This window comes from Musa acuminata, chromosome BXJ1-3 (assembly GCF_036884655.1).
Source record: "Musa acuminata AAA Group cultivar baxijiao chromosome BXJ1-3, Cavendish_Baxijiao_AAA, whole genome shotgun sequence".
Lineage (NCBI taxonomy): Eukaryota > Viridiplantae > Streptophyta > Magnoliopsida > Zingiberales > Musaceae > Musa > Musa acuminata.
Window position 1 is genome coordinate 41,111,790 of NC_088329.1, and position 12,382 is coordinate 41,124,171.

The following is a 12,382-nucleotide window of genomic DNA, read 5'->3' on the forward strand; positions in this document are numbered from 1 at the left end:
TAGTTCTTGCTCTCAAACAAACAATATCCACCAACCTGGGAATGCATGCAGAACAACAGTTGGCATGGCTTCCTTGGGTCGCAAATTTGAGCCACAAGGATGCAAATTTGAGACACAAATCAAGGGCACCTCAGCCAACTATTTGACTGTAGAAAGCATCTCATTCCACATTGTAGGTTTATAATAATTTCCACAGCAATCTCACATCGGCCGTAGAATGTCGATATCTGTTAAAATTAAGATTGATAGGGAATGGAACAGTAGAGCTACACAACCAAACAAGGTATGGAATGGTTGATCACTTCATTTAATCATCCATGCCCAGACAGCTAGCTAATTCCCAGAACTTATATCGATACGTGGCCTAAGAGACTACCTTGATACCTTCATAGTCTTTAAGATTCTCGCCCTTCTGCCAGTGCCATCATCTCTATCATTTTCACTGTCCGCGTCAACAATGATAATGTTGGCGTCGGCCTCATTGTCAAAGTCATCTTGGCCTGCCATTTCCAATTCCATCTCATCATCCCCCCAATCCTCATCTTCGACCTCACCTTCACTATCAAAATCTTCGTCGACTGCTCCCTGCTGTGCATGCAAAGTGTGGAACTCGGGAGGTGGTGGGCAGTCCTCTGTGATAGCCTCATCGCGCTTCATAACAAGATGCCGTATAATCCGCTCATCCTTGTCCAGCATGCTCTTGAAGTCATTAATAAACTTTGCATCAAGCTCAAAGTTCATTAGAACATAGTTGGCATGTGTTGCTTTCCTTATTTTGTATGCAAGTCGGCGAAGACCCCAGTTGTTCAGCCTCCAAATCCTACCTTTCTTCTCCCTGATAAATTCTGCAGGAGCAGAAATGCAAAGAAAAACAATCAACTATTAGGAAACACAACAGAGTAATCGAAGTAGGATGAATAATTAGCCAATATAAATCCCTTGTCAACAAAATGTTTAACAATAGTTATTTGAAATGCCTTCAAGTAATCAGCGAGATGTTTAGATGGGTTTTTGCTAGAGAGAGCTAGATGTCAACAGCAGGAATTGCAATGGAGGAAAATGACAACAACAAAAGTTGACAGAGATCAAGATGGTATAAGGCACAAACAATGCAATACATCATCAGAAGGGGTGCCAAACTTTGGCACAGGTACCAAAACTTTTAACTGGTGTCTTCTCTTTGTGGTAATACATCATTCGGTCAACAAGTGCACTACATCAAAAGATAAAAGAAAGCACTCTGGCAACGTTAACTGGAAGGAGACGATAGAAGAAAGAAACAACCTTGCATGACCTTAATAACAGCAGATTCAGGAAAACGGGACAACATAAACACAGCAGTATATCAATGGAAGATTATGTGCAAAGGTGATAAAAGCTTTTGAAAAATTGTCCAAGGGGAAAAGGTTTTTCTGGTAAAATTAATCCTGTTAACTTTCCTAGTAACAGTGCCATGGAATGCACAGCCAAAGAAGTACAAATGAAGCAGCAGTTGCCTCCTTCGGCATCCTCAAGGTCATGATGTTATATAAAAACTGTCGATCCTTGTTACTCTTGCTAACCCTCACATTATAATCACAAGATGAAGCTTAAGAGATATTATCACTTAGGAGAGTTCTTTGAGTAAACACTTGAATTTTTTTGGATAATTAATTAGTAACTGTGATATCATAGAAAGCTATAATACCATAATGATATAGAAGGTTGTAATATTACAAGGCTCCCTGGACAAAGTTAAATAAGATCAACTACCTTCAATTACAATCGTGATTCTTATGACTAAGAAACCTTGATATTCACAACTTGTCCATGTCCATAAATCAATAGATCTGTCAAATTTAATTCATCTATTCTTTTGAAACAAAAAGAAACATCCACTGCCACTTCCCTCCATTGCATCTATTTATTGGTGTTCCAGATAAGCACCAATCTACGTTATGCTCCCACCCCCTATCTATGGCGGGATTAACAAAGAGCTATTAGTCATTTTGACTAATAGCAAATATTAATCCACCTAACAAAGTTGACTAGATGCATGAGAAACAAGAATTGTCCCATATTTTAGTTTGTTGTTAAGACAAACTAAAATATGGGACAAAAGCATAATACAAAAATAACCATCCCCCCTCAACCACTCCATATCAGCTTCAAAATTTCCAGCATAACTTTGAAATGTCTCTCTCTTTCATTCTCCATCGGGAACTTAAGAGTTTCTCTGTGCATATTTATCTTTGCATACTCTTAAATGAAGCTAGAAAATTAAGTCTTAGAAATGCAGAAAGAACTATTACAGTATACTTTAAGCAATCATGAGACTTTTTACAATCAACTTAAACAGCTCAGATAGATTAAGAGACTAGAAAAAGAGTACCTTGAACCTTTGAAATGACTGTGTCAACCTCATCCGCATGGTCTTCCTGAATTAAATAAACCACTTCATAGTGACGCACTGACAACAGAAGTAAAAGATTAAGGATACCATAAAACAAAACTAGATTAATCACCATACATGTTAATGCTGAGACGTACCACCCATCCCACAAATAAAAAAAAAAAAAACCTGCAGCACACTGTGTTAGTGCTACAGAAGCATGTGAACTAGGCATATGCCTTTTTCATTGTCCACAAGCATGGACATAGGAAACTGTCATTCACATATCTTGGGATGACATGTAGGATGTAGCATGCCATGGATGTTGCTTATTAAAAATTATGTAGCATGACATGCATAATATGGATCCGCACTACAATCTATACTTTTTCAGTTAGGGGCATGGCGATTAAATAAAACATGATATTCATTTGATCCATTTTAGCATCACTTTTCTACTAATACAAAACCAAATAGCATTTGTAGCCTGAATGTTCCATCGGATGAACATTCTGATATTCATTGTATTTATGGATGTACCATAATCCCCAATCGGTGTGATAACATAGAAAATGATTTATGCACCACAGTCCAACATAAAATAATCAGATATGGATTCATGTAATGAGGTTTGAACAACTTTGATCCAACATAAACGAATCAAGGATAGGTTCAACCACTTTGATGCAGACCTGCATCTACAAAGCAGTCTAAGGATTTAGTGATAATTCAAAGCATGCCACTGGTTCTTGGTTGTTTGTAAAGAGATAGTAAGATCCTAATCCAATTAACCATGTATGGAAATGCTGTGTCATACAGTTCCACCAGAAATTTCAAAAACAAATAGGTATCATTATATTGTAAGCAACTTTGACATAACACTACATCTACAGAGAGGTCTGAGCATGCACTGCTCATGCAAACTGTCATTGGCCAGATCTTTAGTAGAGACTGTGCTGGCTTTCACTAGAAACTTGAAGAATTCAAAGATTACATCATCAGCTTATAAGCTAATTGCCAATAGCACATAGATAATTAACGTTCCTTATTGTATTCTGTGAACATACCGAACTAGTTAAATTACTTTATGCACATTTTGCGAAGACTTTTAACAACTTGATTCTCTATTGAGATGGTGCCGAGTCATTGACCAGTTTACTGGCCACAGGAAAATGACTAAACATGTCTTCTTAACCATTAATTTCGAGTAGGTCTTTGACTACCTCAGGCACTGACCATAAAACAGATGAAGTTTTACTTGCATAAAAAATAATACATTTTGCTTAGAGAGATCCATTAAGTATCAATATTGTGGCTAATTAATCGCTTGATTTCCTTGGATAAGCACAAACTATTTGAATTTATTGTCCTTGGGATAAGAAGACACTTTATAGAGGAAAATGGTCAATCTAGACCTCAGATGTCCTAACGTTAGTCCCAAGTTCGCTCCCAGATATAGAATGATGGTGGTAATTAAGGCTGGGATGTCACCTTCTCTACGCCCACCTATCTGCCTAGCATCAGCCTTCTCGTTCCTCATACTATAGGATGTGGGTAGTTTGGCAACCGCGTTGAGTATTTGATGTAAACCATCATCCTAGGCTGGAATCACGAATGGAAAGAGATTGACTTCCTCCCTCTAGTCAGCGAGTTCAGTCTTTCTTTTTATAGCTGGACACTAACAACTATTTTTTTCCAATATCTTTTTCTTGGCAGCCGATCGGTTCTTTGTAGCTGATGTGAGAGTTGCACAGCTGGTGGTTAGCCCTATCTGGGACTTCCCAATTACAAAAGGTGTTCGAGCATATTACTGTCAGGGTTAATTTTATCAGTTCCCTTGATTCTGAATCAGTACCATTAGTTCTCATGTAATTCACCTACATTTATGGGTTAGACATATTGACATATTCTATAGTTTATTAGAACCAACATCCAAGGAACTATATTGCTCATAACTGCTGGTAACGATTTATCTTTAGGACAACTTAATCGATGATGCTATGCAAATGGTTAATCCTTCAATGAAAACTGCTACTAGGATGTGACTGTTTATAATGGATAAAGCTGGAAGTTTATTTTAGGAGATGGGCTGACAGTTCTTAATGCAGCAGGAGAAGGTACAAAAAACTTATAATCAATATCTGCAACTAGCATGTTCTGTCTCAGGCCATAAACATAATAGAACTGAAGAACAAAACTCTTTCAAGAACAAAACATAATAGGAGATGGGCTGACAGTTCTTTATCAAGAACAAAACTCTTTTTCAATATTCAGCAGAAGCTTTTTAAAGGAGATATTATAAAGATAATTAAACATGATATTAAAAAGCCAATCATGATGTGAATAAGAACTGAAGAACTAAGGAAAAATGATTTGCTCACTTCTTTCAAGATTCAAGTCGCTTTCTAGCTGAAGAGACAGAAACTCAAAGAGTTTCTCTGCAAAAGATAGTGACCGTATTACTTCCAATATTAAAACCAAAAGTAATGAAATATATATTTTAAAATGAGCAAGGTTGCGCTTCTGACCTTCTTCATCATCAGCAAATTCAGGCAAAACTCTACCATCTTCCTTGACAACTTTCTGAATTTTAGAAAATGGATAAAGTCAAAACCAGACTAAGATCTATATACAAGTCCAGAGATAGGAGAATTCTAAAATGAGAAGCATTCAAAGTCAACCAACAAGGCCTTCGTTAGCAGTTGGCTAGGTTATAAATTTGAATGCATATGGATTCGACCTAGGTAATTCTCTAGGTGAGGGCTTCCCTCTCATTATAGAGAGAGGCACATACGAAAATTTATATCAGTTCAAAATGAAATGTTCACACCTGTTAACATATAAGCAATGAGGAAAAGCAATAGAATCTTCCAAAAGTTTCGAACCTCATGAACAAACCCATTTCATACAACAAAGTAAATAAATGACAGAGCCAAAGCCTGGTAGAGATTATATATGGAAAGAGTTCATCCTGACAGACATGAAAGAAAATATGTTATGTAGAACTCTGAAGAAGCATTCAAACACCCAATTACATATCTGATGCCAACAGTTCCATCAAAATCGAATGTTTAATTAATCGTAAATTACTAACATCATCAGAAGCCGGTACATGGCAGTCTTTACTAGGAGGATTTTAGAAAGTGTCTATCCAAGATTGGACCTTTTTAAGCATAACTACTTCGGGGAAAGGCCCGGTGGACTCGTCTGGTCTTGGAGCGAAGCTATGGGAATCGACCTTCTTGTTCCTCTTCTTGGCCCCAGTTGCCACCAGGCCCCGCCCATTTCTCCTGTCTACTGGGGAGTTCGTCTGGAAAGCGTCCGAGGCGGAGGAGGAGTGCCTACGGGACGAGAACCCATGACTTCGAGGAGATTGGAAGAAGAGGGTACGCTGCGCAACGGAGGAAGAAGAGGCCATGAGAGTGGCCTCCATTAACGTCGAAGAAAGAGTACTCTAAGGGCGTACTCCGTGAAGGTATCGACAGATAAGGTGAAAAATTGCGAGTCGGGTCACCACCGGTGACTGGGTGCAGACGCCTCTTATGATATTGGATCTTTTGTAAGGTCAACAGTATACGGGCCCCACTCGGGTCACTCTGATCTTCCATTTTCACGTCATTAGGTTCGGGGAGGGGATTAGGGTTTCGAAGAGTTACCAATGGCGGCTTCGGAGACTCCAACCGAGGGAGGCGATCGAGCCGGTGTTCTCCTCTACTACAAGTACGCCCCCGTCCCTGATCTCCCCTCCCTCGTCCGTTTCTATGACTCCAATTGCCGATCCCTCGCCCTCCTTGGCCGCGTCCGTATCGCCCCTGACGGCGTCAACGTCACCGTAAGCCTTTCTTGATTCCACCAAGAACAGGGGCTTTCTTGTACCATCCTTCTTCTTATACCTCTTCTTGATTTTTTAATTCGATGTGGTTTTGATTCTTTTCTTCAATCCGATCGTCAGCTTCGGAAAAGCTTTGATTTTTGTTATAATTAATGTGATTAGGTCGGTGGAAGGATGCCATCGTTGGAGAAGCACATTGCTGCCGTGAAATCGATGATCCTGTTTGAGGGAACCGACTTCAAGCTCGCATCTTGCGATCACCCTTCCGATGATAGAATCGCTAGAGAATGTGGGTTCACATCACTCTCCATCCGAGTTGTTAAGGTTATTATTTTGCACATGTTTCGGAGTCGAATTTGAGATCTCATTTGGGAATTTGATGAATTGTTCTGTTTAAGAGCGAAGCAAATTACAACATTGTATGAACCGTGACATTGTTCATGATGTCTAAGTTTGTCGTGTTAATTACAGGAGTTAGTTACGTTCAGGTCGGATCCTCTGCTAGATTCACCGAAAGTTTGCAATGCTGGAAGGCACCTCTCTGCGGTTGAGTTTCATTCTGTGCTCCATGATGCCGGTGAGTGGGTTGTTTTCCAACTGGCAAATAAATTTCTAATCTAAATCTACATGTTTCATGTCTAATCTTGGAGTGTGGTGGCTACCACATAAGCGAACAATTCATATTTGCTGATGGAAGTGCATTAGCAGGAAATAATTTGGAGTCGCAGGCACAGAATCAATTTGTCTTATTGGATGCAAGGAACTTATATGAGACAAGGATTGGGAAGTTTCAAGCAACAAATGTGGAGACTTTGGATCCCAAAATAAGGCAATACAGTGACCTACCTTCTTGGATTGATGAGCACTCTGAAAAGCTACATGGTAAACATATTCTCATGTAAGTATTTCCTGGATCAAGTTTGTAAGTATTGGTTTATGATTTCTTGATCGCCATAGTAGTACCAGGATTAATTCAGTTGCTAAGGGAATAAACATTGATCTTTAACGAGAAATCTAAGCAAGGAAGCGGTACAAATTCTAGAAATGAGTGGCTAGTTCTCCAGACTCAAAGATCTTACAAGAAGTGAAAAAAAAATGATTGCATTACTCCTCTGCTTGTTGAGAATAGCATTACTGTTTGAACAGATTTGAAGACATCATCCCTTCAGCACTCTAGGCCGATTGATTCTGAAGGGAGAACATCGAAGTATCTTAAGTTTCCACTCTGATGTATGATGGAGCAAATTGTTTCTCATTTATCCATCCATCACAAGGGCTTACTGGAATTCCTTGAACATATCTTGGTAGGAAGACTACCAGAAGAATGCTAATTCTTTAGCAAGATCTGGTGTTCCAACTTCAGCAGTGTGATCTTTCTTAATGAATCCTTAACAAAGAAGGGCACAGGGACTTTTAAATCTGTGTTCTTGCTAGTCCAACACCAACTCTGAAAGAAAAAACTTATCATGTATAATGCAATATCAATTGAAACAAATGATTGTTTGTAAGCAACCAAAAAGTATGTGAATTCATTTTGTTTGTTGCAAAGCATGGGTGTTTTAGTGCCCAAGGACTATATGCTTGCTATTCTTGCATCTTTCTCTATATTTATATGGACACTTTTTTTGCATAAATAGATGTAACTGAGATGATTGTGTTGATGGTTATAACTACTAGGGGGTGATGTTTTCTGCTTTTGCTGTTCTTATACTTCAGGTACTGTACTGGAGGTATAAGATGTGAAACAGCATCAGCATATATTAGATCTAAAGGTGCAGGCTTTGAGAATGTCTTTCAGGTAAACTTTATTTGGAAAACTTTCTGAACTCATTCACCCGTTCATATTTAGTAAATCTTTTGTTGTTATGTAGAAAACAAATTTAGAGCTTTCTCCATATTACTATATATATTTTTAAGGTTATGAACCGGGAAAAAGAGCCAAATGATCTGTAATGCATCAGAACATCTTCTGTTATATAGTTCTTTCATATACCTCATGATATTTTTTTGTTTGCATTTAACATTATGAAATAGAAGAAAAATGTTGTACTGTCTGCACTCTGCTGTTAGCAACTTGCATCTATCATTTTCCTTTGTTATCACAATTCTTCACAACCTTTTAGAGCAGGAACATAATCTTGTGATGCATGGTCCATATGATAAGGAATGTTAAAATGAATAAATCAACTCTGTCTACCGTCTGAAGACTGAAATCAAGATTTATACATTGGTCTCATCACTGTAGCAAAATTGGATTGTGCTGCAAAAATTGGAGCTTGCAGCTTGTGATGTTGTCCACGTGTTGGCTGCAAGCCCACAGCAATCTTGGATGTAATGTGCCAGGTGAAAGTGCAGGCAGTAGTGATTGTGTCAGATTAGAGTGGATTGTTGTCAGTCTTTCTCAAGAAAAAGTTTAGATCAGGATGGAAGGAACTCTTTGTTGGGTTTATGCTTGACTTTGTTGGTACGCCATGGTGAAGAACACATTATTACATTTAAGAATGTGATAATTATCTTCTATCAGTGGTTTAAGTTACATGCAGTGGGCAATGAGGTCTGAGATGTTAATGGAAAATGGGAATAATGGGCACTATGGTAGATAAGGCAACTGTTATAAGTTGACAAGCTATACTTAAGATTAGCAGACATCTAATTGAGTAAATGTTCATCAACCGAGTCACCTCCTCATGTAAGATGTAGAATGTCAAAAGTTGTGTTGTAATAGAAAATTATCAAAACATGAAATTCACCGTCCATACCCTAGAAAGTTTTAAAGATCAATGAGTACATACTTTTCTGCCTTGTGATGATTATTTTATAGCAAGTTAACTCAAGTGGGTTGCAAATGGTGCTGTAACCTTCGGACTCATCATGACCTCTTTAATTATGCTGTACACTGCTCCCTGATTATGTGAAATCTGTTCCCTATCCATTAAAAGAAGTTGATCAGTAGTGGGTTTTGATTACTGCTGATATGGTGATGATATGGTTCGTTAGTCTACATCCCAATGTATAACATGTTTAAGGATTATGTACGGTCAATTTAATTATCTTTGATTATTAAATGGATTGTTGATATTTAACAGAGATATATACAACTAGAACACATGGTTTGGGATCCTTGATTACAGCTTAGCTTACCATTATTTGAGGCATATCACATGTTTAAAACATTGTGCTTGTCACACCTGCAGAAAATTCTTTTGAGGAAAATTTCACATCTGCAACTGATCTTTTTTAGTTGCTACTGGTGTAGCTATTTGCCTTGACCTTCTTTCTAGTAATATTTCTGCAGTCTGCATTATTTATCAAAACTTACTAAGATGGAAACTAGCATTCATACGGAATTATGTGTTACAGTGAGTTAAAGTTTTTGTTGACATTCATTGGGCATAAATTCCTAATTTGAAAATAGTTTGCACTTTGAAATATTAATACTTGGAACAATTCACTTATCGTATTTATGATTTCTGTGCAAGTTATTTGGTGGAATTCAGAGATACTTGGAGCAATTCCCAGATGGTGGTTACTTCAAAGGGAAAAATTTTGTTTTTGATCATCGGTGAGTCACCATTGATGTTGCAGCTAATTTCTACTAATGTCTGTTGATAGCTACACTTATAGATATTTTTGTTTAAAATATGCCATGGGCTTGGAATGATGTGCATTATGACCTTCAAATTTCTTTGACATGAACAGTATTTCAGTTGGAAATCAAGATGATGTCATCAGCAGTTGTCTACTTTGTGGTTCTTCCTTTGATGATTATTCTTCTCGCTGCCGTTGCAACTACTGTAGGATGTTGGTTTTAGTTTGCTATGACTGTCAGGTTAGTTCATAATTATGTCTGCTTTTGTGAACTTCCTAAATCCTAAACCCTTTATATTTTTGGTGAACTTACTTGAAGATCTAGATTGTGAGTAAATAGATGAAAATGTAGCATTTAAATTGGATGATAATGTTGTTTGGAAATTGACATGAATCTCAAACCTTTGAATGGTCCTCAGTTCGCATGTTATGCTCATTCGTAGTTGCATACAAAGATTATAATTTCTCGAATCAGTCTTTGTTCATTTATTCTTCTTTATGGTTTGGTATTTCACGTGTCTGGATGTACTGGCTTAATTCTTGATCGTGTTTCTAATATGTTTTTTAATGATTACTAGACATTCTTCTTTTCTTGTCACTTGAAATGTGTCTCTGATATGCTATGTGCTGCCAAATTGCATGAGCACAGGCCATCGCTGGCAGAAAATATGTTTGTGAGCTTTGTCAGAGAAATGGCAAGGGAAGTGAGCCAATGATGTTACAGGAAAACGAGTTACATGAAGAGCTCTCATCTGATTCATTGGAAGCCACAGAAATTACAAATGCCACTTTTCCTGGTGTCACTACACCGACACAAACCCATAAGACATATGGTAAGGTCTGTATCAATGACCATTGAACATTATTCCAAACTGTTGATTCTGACACTGTATGTTTTCTGTTGAAGATAATCTTTTAACTAAAAGGAGTAATAAGCTTATGCATTGGATGATTTGATTCTGTCATTGAGCTGGCTATCTTCTTCGTCTTACTTCTCTGTTGATTGAATTCCCATATTAGCTAAATTATGGTCCTTTAGATCAAAGGGAAAATCTTCCATTTCTTACTTGAATGGCTGTATCTTAGGTCCATCAGTTGATCACTGGATTTTGGTCTATTAGTGATCAATTTTGGACGGTTTGGTGTTTATCTATCAACAAATGATTGCTTTTTGATGTAGGTTTTGTTGATTAACCTGATGCGTAAATTTTCCCCCTTCTTTTTTTTTCTAAAACTTTACAACTATTGGTTATCTATCCTGCAGCTAACAACCATCTAAGAAAGTTAAGGATTCTATGTTTGCATGGGTTTAGACAAAACGCCTCAAGTTTTAAAGGAAGAACATCATCATTAGCAAAGAAACTGAAGGACATGGTTGAGTTTGTTTTTGTTGATGCTCCTCATCAACTACCACTCATCTACCAGCTGCGTCCCAGTGAACCAGATCTATTATCAGAACAAACCACGGATGCACCTAGTTCTTTCCAACAGTCTCCGCCACCAACAATGAATTGCAAGAAGAGATTTGCATGGCTTATCGACCCGAATTCAAACAGCTTGGAGGAGCAAGGTTGGAGGATGGCAGATGTTCCATTCAACCCCTTGCAATATCAACAACAAACATATGGCTTTGAAGCATCTTACTATTATCTCAAGGATGTAATCTTGCGGATGGGGCCATTTGATGGGATCCTTGGTTTCTCACAGGGGGCGGCAATGACAGCCTTGTTCTGCCAGCAGCAGCAGAAACGCTGCAGTGTTATGGACTTCAGATTTGCAATCCTATGTTCTGGGTTTTCAGCAATTTCCAGGGATCGAAGCAAGGAATCAATAAGGTGTCCCTCACTTCATTGTTTTGGCAATAGCCAGGGACAAGATAGACAGATTGCAAACCAAGCCAGCAGGGAACTTGCGGATATGTTTGAGGAGGAGTGCTCCATTGTCATAGAACATGACATGGGTCATATAATTCCCACTCGGTCGCCGTACCTTGATCAAATGAAGGAGTTCCTTAGGCGCTTCATCTAAATGTTGGTTTAGATGCCAGGATCTATTTGTAGAACTCACTGTCATCTGGCATGCTTAAACATTAGCATGGGTTTTTTTTTGACTTATTTTGTTGATGAAAAATGTCTGCTAAGATTATTAGTGATCTTTAGAATGAAATATTTACCCCAGGTGTAATATTACTACCTTTTGGTAAATGACTCCCAATGTAGCATTAATTTTACTGATCACAGTATGATGTTCTGAACACTAGAGACGGTTCTTGGAAGATCTCAGTTCAAAATATAATCCTTTCAATTCTGCTGCTTCCGACACATACTCGTAATTTGCAGTCATATTTTTTATTCTAACCCCTGATCACCTGATGCATCTGCATATGCCATTTAGAGTGAAGATTTCAGCTGAATTCAAATTATATTTTTTTGCTTCATTTTGACTGACTAAAAATGATATTTAGATCGACTGAATTAGGTCTTGATTCTGGGTGGGTGTGTGTGTGTGTTGTATTAGGTCTTGTCACATCATCTTATAATTTTTGTTGAGATAACCTAAATGACGGCATTTGTTTTATTGAAATAATAAAA

The 12,382-nt window shown here is 37.9% G+C and overlaps 2 protein-coding genes across 6 annotated transcripts; one reads left to right on the plus strand and one right to left on the minus strand.

Annotated features, from left to right (window-relative positions):
• Positions 1-213: 213 nt before the first annotated feature.
• On the minus strand, positions 214-5,868 carry LOC135631154 (protein REGULATOR OF FATTY ACID COMPOSITION 3, chloroplastic-like). 2 transcript variants are annotated; one of them, XM_065138606.1, is made up of 5 exons: positions 5,535-5,868; positions 4,900-4,954; positions 4,753-4,809; positions 2,372-2,449; positions 214-845 (listed from the first exon to the last, which is right to left on the minus strand). In XM_065138606.1, the coding sequence occupies exons 1-5, from the start codon at positions 5,802-5,804 to the stop codon at positions 373-375; spliced, it is 933 nt and encodes a 310-aa protein (XP_064994678.1). In that variant the 5' UTR covers positions 5,805-5,868; the 3' UTR covers positions 214-372. The 2 variants fall into 2 exon arrangements, with proteins under 2 accessions (XP_064994678.1, XP_064994673.1); XM_065138601.1 differs by having other exon boundaries at positions 4,753-4,954; positions 5,535-5,867.
• An 88-nt stretch (positions 5,869-5,956) lies between these two features.
• On the plus strand, positions 5,957-12,112 carry LOC135585374 (rhodanese-like domain-containing protein 6). 4 transcript variants are annotated; one of them, XM_065138577.1, is made up of 9 exons: positions 5,957-6,203; positions 6,366-6,527; positions 6,675-6,780; positions 6,912-7,101; positions 7,920-8,001; positions 9,683-9,765; positions 9,903-10,032; positions 10,441-10,624; positions 11,056-12,112. In XM_065138577.1, exons 1-9 carry the CDS (start codon positions 6,030-6,032, stop codon positions 11,817-11,819), a joined length of 1,875 nt encoding a protein of 624 aa, XP_064994649.1. In that variant the 5' UTR covers positions 5,957-6,029; the 3' UTR covers positions 11,820-12,112. The 4 variants fall into 4 exon arrangements, with proteins under 4 accessions (XP_064994649.1, XP_009393161.1, XP_064994665.1 ...); XM_009394886.3 differs by having other exon boundaries at positions 5,961-6,091; XM_065138593.1 differs by having other exon boundaries at positions 5,961-6,091; positions 6,366-6,492.
• The last annotated feature ends 270 nt before the right edge of the window (positions 12,113-12,382 follow it).

Excerpts from the sequence above, each read along its gene's own strand:
- LOC135631154 (XM_065138601.1), bottom strand. The coding sequence starts at position 5,804 with ATGGAGGCCACTCTCATGGCCTCTTCTTCCTCCGTTGCGCAGCGTACC. Across the intron at positions 4,955-5,534 it reads AAGTAGTTATGCTTAAAAAG|AAAGTTGTCAAGGAAGATGG; the intron begins GTCCAATCTTGG and ends TCTAAAATTCAG. Across the intron at positions 846-2,371 it reads AGTCATTTCAAAGGTTCAAG|AATTTATCAGGGAGAAGAAA; the intron begins GTACTCTTTTTC and ends CTGCTCCTGCAG.
- LOC135585374 (XM_065138577.1), top strand. The coding sequence starts at position 6,030 with ATGGCGGCTTCGGAGACTCCAACCGAGGGAGGCGATCGAGCCGGTGTT. Across the intron at positions 7,102-7,919 it reads CATGGTAAACATATTCTCAT|GTACTGTACTGGAGGTATAA; the intron begins GTAAGTATTTCC and ends CTTATACTTCAG. Across the intron at positions 9,766-9,902 it reads AATTTTGTTTTTGATCATCG|TATTTCAGTTGGAAATCAAG; the intron begins GTGAGTCACCAT and ends TGACATGAACAG.